This window comes from Manduca sexta, chromosome 11 (assembly GCF_014839805.1).
Source record: "Manduca sexta isolate Smith_Timp_Sample1 chromosome 11, JHU_Msex_v1.0, whole genome shotgun sequence".
In the NCBI taxonomy this organism is placed as follows: Eukaryota; Metazoa; Arthropoda; class Insecta; order Lepidoptera; family Sphingidae; genus Manduca; species Manduca sexta.
The window spans coordinates 3,422,998-3,436,236 of NC_051125.1; the positions used below are offsets into that span (position 1 = coordinate 3,422,998).

At 36.0% G+C, this 13,239-nt stretch overlaps 2 protein-coding genes across 6 annotated transcripts in view; both read right to left on the reverse strand.

Annotated features, from left to right (window-relative positions):
- The window catches only part of LOC115452964 (uncharacterized protein CG43867), a 341,602-nt gene that overhangs the window by 298,147 nt on the left and 30,216 nt on the right, over positions 1-13,239 (reverse strand). The window lies entirely within an intron of this gene.
- Positions 7,644-8,623, reverse strand: LOC115450495. Its single transcript, XM_030178525.2, has 2 exons — positions 8,347-8,623; positions 7,644-8,075 (listed from the first exon to the last, which is right to left on the reverse strand). Exons 1-2 carry the CDS (start codon positions 8,529-8,531, stop codon positions 7,700-7,702), a joined length of 561 nt encoding a protein of 186 aa, XP_030034385.2. The 5' UTR covers positions 8,532-8,623; the 3' UTR covers positions 7,644-7,699.

A 13,239-nucleotide genomic window follows, 5' to 3' on the forward strand; every position in this document is an offset into this window, starting at 1 on the left:
TGCGCACCTCCGACTTTTCTAAAATTATGTGAGTATTCTTTGTGCATTATCGCTTGCTTTAACGGTCAAGGAAAACATCGTTAGGAAACGTGCAAGCTTGAGAAGTTCTCTCTAGGAATTTTGAGGATGTGTAAAGTCTGCCAATCCACACTAGGTCAGCGTGATCTTTAATCATAATTATCTTGTTTCAAGATTTAAGAAACTTAACAAATTAAATACAATAATAAAATACGGTACAGTAATGCAAAAGACATCATCATTATCATCACGCCTTCTTTCCCAAAGGAATAGGCAGAGGTAAACCAGGGTACCCACTTTCCGCCAAGTGTGTCCCGTCCCATATGACAAGAGGCGAGCCTATAAAGGGCACAACATTCCAAATGCCAGGTTGATACGTAATAATAAAAGCCAATATCACTTTGGCCGACTAGGGATTTGAACCCGGCAACTCAGACCAATGCCATACCACGCACGTAATAAAACCAAGCCACCGAAGCAGTCTACTGAAAGAATCAAAAGGCCCCAATCGGTATGTAAGGGTAGCATTGACGTTATCTCCATCAACGTCCCGTGTGCGTCCGTCAGGCCTTATCAGGTCACGTCTCCCCTTAAGTAGACAACATTCCCTATCCCTCCCACGTGACAGCGGTTATTGTAGGCATAGAAGGCTTCCACAGCTTGGGTTTGAAATAGCAAACACATGTATGTGTATGGCAAAGTACAATTTAAACTTGTATACAACGTTAGTAATGTTATTTCTTGATAAATATAACATGCAAAGAAGCAAGAGGCTATGATAATCACGAACCATAGTGATGAGGTGTTCCTTGGTGACTACAACAGCGTATAATCACCGTCACTATCAGAGGTGTTGTAAGTGCGTTTAAAATAAAATACCAACCAGATAAAGTAATTACAAAACTTGCACTAATATAAAATAATAATATCAGCCCTGTATTTATGTTATGCAACTACTAGACATGGATTTTCTCTACTACTGAGAGGGATTAGGCCTTATTCCACCACGCTGGCCTAGTGCGGATTGGTACACTTCACACACCCTCAAACTTCAGTTTTCCTCACAATGTTTTCCTTCACCGTCAAAGCAAGCGATAACTCACAAAGAATACACACATAATTTTAGAAAAGTCAAAGGTGTGTGCCCTTGAAATTTGAACCTGGGACGGACTGCCCAGACGCACTGACTGCCACGGTAATTAATTCTGGTTATAAAATAACTTACTTTAGTAAACACACCTAGTATTTTATACCCTAAAACGCTATGACGTTTTTTCACGAAAGAATTAAATATCCTTAAGAACCCTTCCGTCGTAATCCCTAAATCTCCGCTGAAAATAATTAAAATCCAGCTTAAAAAGAGCCCCCTTTCGGTGTCTACGAGTAATTTGGCGGGATTTCGCGAAGGTCCCACTTAATATAACAAGGGAATCCGGGAAAAAAGTAAATACTGCAGATTAGGACTAGTGAGGAATGGGTTGGGGAATTTATCGTCGGAAGGCGCTTTTGGTATAATGTTTTAGGAAATTACTAAGGTTTAAAGAATGTGTTTTGAAAATTATGCTATATTCGTGATTAAAGTCGTGTCGTTAATTTATTAATTACAGAGCAACAGTTAAGGTAATTGCAAGGCTCGTATTCGATTGTGAGAATTTAATTGTAAATGCTTGTAGAAGCTTCTAGAGTTTTAAATAGATGTAGGTAGATAAAACAGTTCTGAAAATATTCTTATAAAGCAATTCAATAACATGTTAACAACTCAATGATCGTATATTTTAATACCTTATTAATAATTTATTTATTTATTTAAACAGCCAACAAAACATACATGTTACATTTTTTTTTAACAATTCAGTAAGAAATTGCTGTAGTTCTGGTTTAATTACAGGCTGTCACAACATGGACATATTATTGCATAACAATAAACAATTGGCTGCACCATAAGTGCAGTATATTCTAAATATAAGACTGAATATAAAACTAGATTTAGGTTTCAACAAGCGAGTTCAATATTTTCTTTTTGAAGATAGGAGAAGTCATTAATGTCAATACAATCCGATTTTTCTACAATTCGGTTATATAATCTGGATTAACGACATTTATTGGATTTACCTCAAAATACACTTTTAAAACCCAATCTATAATATATTAACCTATTTCCAAAAATCTAAAAACCCACCACTCGCCCTACGCATATTCATAATTTTCAATTATAATTTCTCTGGCATTTGAATCTTCACCAGCAGATGACACTTTTCGCTACCTTTCTATAGAAATGTCTACCAATAGCATAATATAACCCATCACTACATCTCTGAACCCCACATAAAACCGCACTACATATAAAAATATAAGATTCGGGAAAATAGTCAGATAAAGGCTGTTACATTGTAGGGCATGGGAACAATATGATAACATATCATAGAGATCGGCGACACCCGAACTGACACTCCTAAACTTGCTCTACATGGAAATGCAGTAGTATGTGGCGTTGTAGACGAGCGACTGGAGAAAAAATAATATATTTAAAAAAAAATATGGGCATAACGAATTAAGGTGGTGTGAAAAAAAAAATAAGCCCTCAGAAATTATATATGATACAGGCTTAATGATACAAACGGTTTGAAGTCCGTAGGGGGAATGAATGTAACAGGTGTACTCTAGGTTTAATATTTTTTTCATATAAATAAATTCAAAAGAAACACTTGAACATTTTGTTTAACAGTAGTCAAATGTATTTACTAGCTATGCATGAATAGGTCAATATTATCACGAGTAATAAACGAATACAAAAATCTTAAAGATTATAAGAACTAATTACTTGCGACAAAAAGTCGCGCTTGACCACCACAAACGCGTGACTGCTCAAATTTTTACAACCTTTATCATTACGCATTCTGACTGGCACCCATCAAACGCCCGGGACCCCTATAAATAAGCTACGGAGCCTCCAGATTGCCGGGATATAAATGAAAGGGTGCAGGAAATTAGGGTTTTTTACTACGGGAATACACGCTTGCGTGTCGCTACGCCCGTAAACAATTTTTCATACCGTGAAAAAGGCCATACTGCAATATTGGGTAAATAGCCTTTATTTGGCATGATGGAATATTTTAGGGTGGTCCATAATAACTGATTACGTCGTTGACATAAGGCTGCCTTTTGGGGGTGAAATATTTCTGTTTTTATATGGCATCGGGCAGACGCCCCATTTGACGTTTGATGGGGTTACAGATGACGTCTCAGCCTTGTAAATCCTTATTGTTTGTTCTATAGACGCAATATGCAGTTTGGCGACAAGCGAAAAGATATGACGCCCTTATCAATGTGTTGCTGGATCTTATTCTATTTCGGAAGCTGAGGAATCTTATATCCACGCACGGAAGTAACGTGATTCCTGAATAATGGGAAAACTACGAGGCGAAAAGTGATAAAAGTCAAGTTTGTTTACTACTTGTATCGCAAAAGTTATTTAATCACAAACTTTGTTTAACCACCTCTTTTACAGGTAAGAAGTGCTTCTTAAAAGTTTCTATTTATTAATTGCATATTAAATTAATTAATGCTTTAAATTAAAATATTTACGAAATTTATCGCGATTATTTATATTATTTTCTCCCGACGTGTCGAAAACTTTGCAGCCTTCATAGCCATAATACTTTACTTAAAAAACTCGGATCCATTTTGAATTAAATCAGTCCAAAATTTTATTTACTCTGCACTAACCAACTACTAGAACTTACGAAGTAACAAAACAAGAGCCGATACTAAAACTCGTTAAACATTACTTAATTTTACACGAAATCTGAGCCTCATCGTAAAACTACACACATCCGAGAGGAGACGGGGGGAGTTCTGCGCTTCCCAGTCCCCACTGTCTAGGAACTTGGCTCAATGCATTAATTAATTCATTATTAATAAAGCGAGCGATCGATCCAAGGTAAATATGAGCGTACTTTACAAGCTTATTGGGCCCAAGGACTTGTATAAAACTTTGCATGTTGAACTCGGAATTTGCAAATGTGTTTTAGTTTGCGAGTTTCATTAAACACGCTTCAGTTAGGGGTTCAGGTTAATACGAATTATTTTGGCAAAATTTCCTGCAAATCGAGTTTGAATTTTAGTAAGAAAATATTTTACGACATTATCTTCATATTGTTAATGATCTTACCTAGAAGTTCGCTGGACTGATTTGATCGAAACGACAATACAGTCCATGACAGTGTACACAGCGGTTCTAACCAACAAATTGAAGCAGTAGCAGACCTGCAAACATCGCCGAGACAACTGACGACGTCAACAACTTTCCATGTATCACCATCGCGACAACCACTACTGTCAAGAGTGCCCGAATATGAAGAAGTCTATTTTTAGTAACGTAAATATTCTAACTGAATTAAAATGGAAGTCCCAACTTGCAAGGTAATCTAATTAAATCTTAACAAATTAACATTTTTACCATTACCATAACGATGACTTCAACACATAAAACGTGGCAATTTACATGCATTGTCCATTTCGGAGACATGCGGAATTGGGTCGATGCAATTCAAACTTTAAGTTGGGGTTCCCTAGATTAAGGTACGTTGGGGCCATAGTTCATGATTAGGGACCGGTGTACGTGGAGTTAATTTGCTCTATGCACAGAACGGTCGTTCCGCTTTGACTTCTAGCAATGATACGGTCTGGGATGAAGTTGAAAAGAGTGGGGATCTGTTAATTAGTGGATCGTACGAGCGCGAGGGTAAAAACTGAGAAAACTGTGGAAGTGTCGTTCCAATTGACTTCAAAACGTATAAATTGGTTGAGTACTGATTGGAATTGAATAATGGATTTATTTAATAATTAAAATTGGATTATATTAAGAGCAGTTACACAACGCGTACCGAACTTAGTTACATAACAAGAAAATATATTAAAAAATTTCGGAAGACTACATTCTTAAATGAAAGAACATAAATAAAAAAAGTTTTCGTATTGCACTTACGACATTTATTAGGACCATAAAACAATGTATAATTTACCATACACAAAACTGCTACAAGATATTAAATCGCATTGCTATTGAACAATTTACAAAATCGTTGCTCTATAAATTCATCCTTTAAAGCATCTCCATGATATTTTTATCTAAAGCCAGTAATTACGTAACTTAGCGGCCGTCCAAAAACATCTTAAAACCTTGAGAACAGGCTGGAAGTCATTACCCAAGTTGGGCCAACTCATTTTCTAGCTGAATTCCAAGGCGTAAAAGCAAAACTAATTAGCATAAAGTGTCCGGCAGCGGCCCGTGATGAGAACTCGGTGCTCGCTGGCCATCTAATATCACGCGTTCCGCCGCCAGATAAGAAATGTGGACTAAGGAAACTTTGATATTCAGCTGCAGATTATAGTTCTTCTTTTCGTTGTGGGTGAATAGTGAATTACATTTAAGCAGATCGGTGTAGTGAATGTAGGTCCGTATGGTTCAGTTTAATTCTTGAATCGGTATTTTATTAAGATACTACAAAACTCGAAGATTGTAATTTCCATTCGACATGGCAAAAGACTTGCCATTTTCCTCATAGGACGGCAATAACCTATGAGAGCCGTAGGTGTAGAAGTTACATCTCAGTCTTACTTTCTTGGATAAAAGAGGTAACATAAATATGCCTTTTTAAGAAACAATACGCTTAGTATTCTTATGCCACCATGAGGTACAGGTTGGATAAGCCATTTGTTTGATAATGATATTGATGAAAAGTAAACGTAAAAATGGACATAAGTCAATAGCCCTGACTACCGAAATCAGCGATTTCTCACGGGAAACATCGCAACTGTGATATTTGAATACGCTTGAGATACTACCTCATGTTATTGCCGATTTTACAAACATTACTGGGTACGTCAGTCTACTGGATTCAAGGCAAACATTTTTAAATTTTGCGAGACGACAGTTGAAGCAAATTTCATATTTGTGAAAATAAAGAAAATATACTTGTATATATGAAAGTATGAATAAAAGATCTTGTTCGTGTAACGTCTTCATGATACCAGATTAAGGACCTTCAATGAAATCTATTCCCACTAAGACCAGCAACATATCGATTTCTCAGACGTTGAGGATGTATGGCAGTCAAGAGTCACAGTTTAGGCGACCAACTTACTCCTTTGCAAAACAAAACAACTAATCCATCCAGCACCCGTTCCCCTTTATAAATATGTAACAAAATAAACAAATGCAAATGTAAACCAACAGATAAAATTGCTTTTACTCGGAGCCCATCACCATAAATATTGTTATCCGTCATTCGCCCTGGCCGGACCCAATTTATCTCCGTACATATTACATTAGCTGTCAAATGTACAAACACGTACGTGACACGCTTCGAATTGAAATAGTCGCGAGAAAACCGGTTCGAGGTATTGGAGATTTGGTTTTATAGTTGAACATGATGGGATAACTTATGAAATTATGGAAAAATCTACTAACATTCCGTTAAATACTTGAACTAGAAATGGGTATATTCCACCTGCCAATGTATATTCGGTTCCCACAGGCCGGCATAATTGTGTCGACTGCCGAGGGGTAATCATCTCTCGTCAGTCGACATTTTATTGGACACCATTCCACTTACCATCAGCTGCAGTGAGGTCACTTTGCGGTCCATGTATAAAAATAAATTAATAAGATGATGCCTAAAGAAAAAAAAACGTTAATAATGTATCGTATTTTCTTGATGTTACAACGGTATTAATAAAAAATTGGAACTTACTGAATTCCAAATAAATCTTTCAACATACCGGTTACACGTGTATAAAGCAAAACGTAAAAACGAACGATTGAACGTCGAAACAAACACTATTTATCCTCAGAAAGGCAATAAACAAAAAGCAAAAGAAGAGACTACATCAATATCCCTCAATTTCCACATCGGGAACGTTGAAATACGAGTTTCAAGTATTTCTATCTATCATTTTCATGAAGTTGGTGAAACAGGGACCACGGGCCCATCCATTACTAGCAGACTTGCACCCAGAGCCAATCGGAAATTCAATTTCCGATATGATACGATCCGCTAAGAGATTGCTGAAATACGATAGTGCCGCTCAAAGATACAGTAACATAAACGGTATCAACTCGACCTGATAAACGGAAGCAAAATCGCGATGTGTTTGTTAAAAACAATTCGTGACGTCAGGAAATTTAACTTTTCTCTCTATGCACTACATTTAGTTGTTTATATAGTATGAAATAATATCAGCCTTGTATTACATTATATACTGTCCCACTGCTGGGTACGGGCCTCCTCTACTACTAAGAGAGATTAGGCCTTAGTCCACCACGCTGGCCTAGTGCGGATTTATAGGCTTCATACACCCTCAAAATTCTTAAAGAGGATTTCTCAGGTGTCGTAAACTTTTTAGTATAAAATATTGTATCGAAATCCAGAGAAATAGTTTAGTGTAATTAACATTCAACAAAAATTTTCATAGGTTGGTCAGGTTCTAAGGTTAGAATTTATAGTTTAGTTAAGCTTCTCATAGTTCTATATTTTTTTTAGTTATTAATAATGCGTCGTGACACCCTAACAACATAAAAACATGCATTAACCGATAATGAGTTTGTAATAAACAAAATTGTATAAATTAAAATACGAAAACAGAAACATTTAATATTTTTTAAGTTAATTGTGTTAGATTAGTACAAAACACCAGATTCAGAATCAAAATCACTCTCCGAGTCGCCTTTACGCTTGTAATGAACGAAATTGGAAAGTTTTCCGACATAGAAATCTTCTATTTTGTACCGTTTAGCTGGATTCTTAGAGGGTCCTGGTTTTATTGGTCTACCGCGTCGTTTTCTTCCATTTTCTTGAACCTGAATATCATTATTTACACTGGGTGTTACCTCTTTAACATTATTTTCAACTTGACTATTTATTAAAGTATCCTCTTTGTGTAGCTCTTTGCGCTCTTTCGATATTGGTTGAATTGTGTTTTCTTTTATTTTTGGTAGTGGTATTTCATCGCTTTTGTACAGCCCCTTGCCAGCTAACACCGATTTAATTGACTGTCTGGAAATTAATAACTTGGATAAAACAATTTGAAAGGAATTTCATAAAATTTTAATTCTATGATCATTAATAAAATCACCTTTCTCTACTTTATCAAGACCGCTTTGAAGATGGCCTTCATAATTGCGTAGAATTTTCTTATTAGATAATAAAAGTAGATTCCTTTCATAAAACTATTCAATAAGATGCGAAACCTTAAAGTATAATCTTCTTATTTTAATACGCGATATTATTTACGGACATAGCTCGTGTTTAATAAATCAAACCTTACCTGACATCATCAGCCGAATAAAAATCCAAAACTTTCAATTCATTTAGATTGTTCGTAGTTACTGTTGGGACCTCATCAGCACCACCGACGCTCTTTTCATCGTAAATTTTGACTGAAATGTTACTATAATTCTGCCCATCAGTGTTATCGCACGAATCGTTCACATTATCCTTCGACGATTCCATCAAAATAAATGTAAACACAAAATAAAACTAGAAAACCTTTTGACAAACCAGACAGTGCCGGACAATTTGTCAATGTCACAAACAAATATACATTTTTTTCTGAAAGAAAAGCTTATAAAAAGTGTATGTAAAAAGTTTCGCTGCTCGAGCCACGGAGCGGTGCTGTTTCTTATTAAATTCCTTTGAAAATATAACTAGTTAAGATTTCATAACTGTGCTTTGACTCGGTTTTATTTTAATCTAAAAGAGACAGTCCCAGTCAGGTTCTTGAGTGTTTTTAAGACTTGGGTAAGTACGTAAAATGTTAAATTAGGGAAACTGTTTTGAAAAGTAACGACGGTGTTCGTTTGATCAAATTAAGTCTATCGTAAATATTTGTTATATGAGACATAAGTAATAGAATAAGGCATTGAATGTTAAAAGGTATATTTTTTTATAGGCATTTTTGTTCAAGGCAAAGTGACCCCACTGGACCTGATGGTAACTGGAGTGGGGTAATAGAATGTCGACTGACGAGACATGACTACCCCTCGGCAGTCGACACAATTATGCCGGCCTGTTGGAACCGGATATAGACAAACTGATCCCGGAACGCGACACACTGACGTAGGCTACTGTAGCGGGTTTGAACACCTCGTGTACGGTGGTCGCTATCCAGACGGATATAAAATATATTCTACCACAGGTAAGTATATTCAACAGTATAGTTAGTTCGTCTACGCTAGCGATATGGTAAGGAGTACGTGGGGGGTCACCATTCATTAAAACACAGAGTTACATAATCTGTTTATTGTACTCCGTTGTAGAGTGTCTTTAGCCTAACGCAACGAACGCTTATATTCTACACATACAGGTAAAGCACATCGGTACAGCGCAACCACTACAATATTATATAGACGTGATACTTTCAAGAAAATACTACCAAAGAAAAATACATCAAAAGGTGACAGTAAAAATTTAATTAATTAACGCCCGTCGATGATGTATTTCAAACAGACGCTGTGGCTGTACCAGAACATTCTATTGCGCCAGGTTACGGCTCACGGGGGAACAATGCCTAATAAGCTTTATAATTTAAGGCAAATTTGCTCGGCGAGGAACGAAGACTTATTAGATATCTGCAGAACGAAATTAGTTGAAGGTTTACTGGCGCACGCCCGAGGACAAAGCTTCTACGAAGTGCGACCTTTGTGTACGTGAATTTTTCTGTTGAATTTAACACAGAAATGCTGGATAATGTGATGAAGTTTTGTTACGTTGACGAGTATATCTTGTTATAATATGAAACGTGGTACATTGAAGCGAGCATAATTTATATAATATAGTAAAAGCGTTAATTTAGTGTTTGCTAAAACAAATAGGTGAAGTAAAGAATCACGTATATCTATAATACGTTTGCCAGTTTGTCAATTAACCTAATCTTTTATTCGTGTGTAATGGCGACATTCAAAAGCCATTCGATTCATAATCCAATTACTGAGAATTATATGTTAATTTAATCTACTCGTATATCAACCCACAGAATTAAAACATCACGGACATAGTAAATAAAGGCATAGGAATAGACTAGTTTATAATACTCTGACTGACTCGGACAGCGGTGGCGTAGTTGTACTGCATGTGCATTTCGGCAGGTCCTGGGTTCTAATGCCGGGTCGGGCAAAATTATATTTGGGTTTTTCTGCTCAGTATCAACCCGGTGTCTGTAATGTGTGCCCCGATACGATAGGCTCTCTAACATCAAGACACGGAACAGAGATGGCGAAAAGTAGGTGCCCTGGTTGCGTCTCTGCATACCTTTTCGGAGAGAAATGCGTGATGTATCTTTGTTTAGTTTATAATATTCTTTGAAATATGTATGTCTGAAATTTGTTATAAAGGCATGAGTCACGGAAAATTTTCGAGTACAAGAAAGCATATTTTTAAATATCAGTACAATCCCATTAAAACTAAAGAAACAGTTACCTTCTACTTTAAAATAGTGAACAACAAAGTAATATATCAAAAGAAAAAAGTTTCAGAGGGCGGAAACTTGGAGACGAAGTGGAAAGAGAAAAACTAGACACCGAAGGCGGTTGTCTAATGAAGTATGTGCCGCAGTCGCAATGTATCGCATCTGCGACGGCCCTCATAATGGAATTGGTTGGCTGTCCGCTTCACACTGAATTGGTTTTGGCTGTATGGAATGGTTCCTTATGTTTTAAGTTTTTTTTTTATATTTAATTAAGATAAAAACGCTATTTTGTTTCTAATTAAAGTGGGACTATGAAATCTTCTTATGAAGTAGACTTGTTAACAACTTTATAAACTAACATACTGCAATAAATAAATAATGTAAAAAGTTCCGAATAACTAAAATATATCATAAAGTGTCAATCAAAACACAAACGAACACTAGGATATTCAATATAAAGCAGTTCATAGATACAAATATAGAAAACAAAGGATTTTTTATGTTTATGCGAATGGTAGACATTGAAATAAAACTATTTTACGAATTTTAATTTTATTGCGACGTTTCGAAGGCTGCATCCTTCGTGGTCACGGGGCGGACTAATATCTACCTACATTTTATTATTGTAAAATGTAGGTACATGTTGTAACTGACTTTTCGGATGACCAACACCTTAGTCCGCAGTAAAAAATTATAAACACCGCGATAAAATCCGCTAAATAGTTTTCTTTCAATGTCGAAAATAGGAAACTGAACATAAATATTCCCGATTAAACAGACTCCTACCGATGTCCGAATCGATTGTGTCTCACGGTTTTTCTCTGTTGAAAGTCAGCGGCGGTGCCATACGTCACGTGGATTTATGTCTCGTTCTACCAGCGCCGACGGTAAGTGCCAGTTCGATAATTTACCATTTGCCACTTACGTCTGTTCGTGTTTAATAGCTCACTGCACTTAGCTTACAAGCACACGTGGGAATGAGTAGCTATGCGTAGGAAATGGGAATGTACAAAAAGAAACAAAACTGAGTTATGAACCCTTGATCATGTTTTATGGCCTTGGCGTGGCTGTATTATGATACGACAGCAGTGCTGATGTCTGGGTTCGATTCCTGGGTCGGGAAAAGTGATGTTGGGTTTTGCTATACAATATCAGCTGAGTCTGGAAATTGTACCCGACATGGTGATAGGCTCGTGCCCTGTCATATCATGGGACGAAACGCACACGGAGGAAAGTGGGTGCAAATGATGCGCGTCTGCGTACCCCTTCAGAGACAAAAGGCGTGAGTGTGTGTTAATACCTTTAATATAAGAAGATATTTGCACGACCGTTAGTTCGTTAGAGGGATATAATGGGCTGAAGCGCATGGATGATATTTGGATATTGATATATTTCTAATTCGTATAATATTGCGGAGGTAAATAACCAACGACAATTTGATAAAGTTCACATGATCACACTGAATGCAGGCCGCTTTCAACAGATCCATTTGAAAATATTTAGTTATGAGTCACCTACTAGAAGTGTACTCCTATTAAGAGTAGACTTCTAATATGTAAAATAACCATTGCTAGATTGATCTGTTAAATAATCCAACTGCATATAGCTAAGAATATCGAACGCATTAAAACTTTCATGTCTGCGGGGAATAAAGGAATATTCTGAGCGAATAATAAACTTAAAAGCAAAATGTCAATATCAAGTTTTATAGCCCAGAGGTAAGTTTGGAAATCGTAATTCTTCAAATTCAATATATCTTTAGATTTGAGATTTCAATTGCAGAAGTTACTATTAGATTTACGTCTCACTAATTTTTAGAACACATTTTTATTAACTTCATTTAAAACAAAACGCACATTATGCAGTTTGTGGGTTTTTACTTATTTCCGACCACTCACTACCAGCGGCATCCCACCAAACATTATGCCAAGGTGAGTTGATCTCTTTTTTGAAAATAAAGCAAACATAAGTTTAAATATACAATGGAGCATTGGATAAAGAATAAGCCATTTATTATAAATACAGACAATATATAGAAATTATAAATATACTAAACCATAGACTATATATCACAAATAATATGATATTATTACCGCTGTATTATCGACGATCTACGTGAAACAGTGAACTGATGAGAGACAAGAGATGAAATACAGTCTTACATTTGTAGCTCAATATAGATATGGAGGTACGTAGCTTAATGTTAATACGATAAGCAACTATTTAAAGTCGTGGGAATTCTAGTATTCATTCTTTATCGTTTCTAATTCGAAATGAGCAGAGATAATAATTGGATCTAATAATAATTGTACGTTATTGGATAGAACACCGAAGTCATTTGGACCAAGTGCGCGCTGTTGAAACAAAATTCTTTGTAGTTTCTTAATAATGTTATAAAGTATTTGTATTAAAATTTACGGCCAAATGGGTTTATTTGAAACTTTGCACACAGATAATCTATTTATATACTATATGCCACATTTTGTCACAAAAAAAAGATACTATTATCCCAAAGCGCCTTTTACGGATAAAGCTTACTTGAATTAAATATTTATTTACATCATTGTATATAACATTTATATTCTAAGTAATACCAAAAATAAATCGAAAATAATAAACACAGCTTCATATTAAATACGCAATTCTTATACATTTGCGTAATGAAACAGCGTGTTCGGTCATTTTGAACCCCCGAAATGCCATTAGAGTACGCTTTTTACAATTTCAGAAACAACGTGCCGCCATATTTATCCA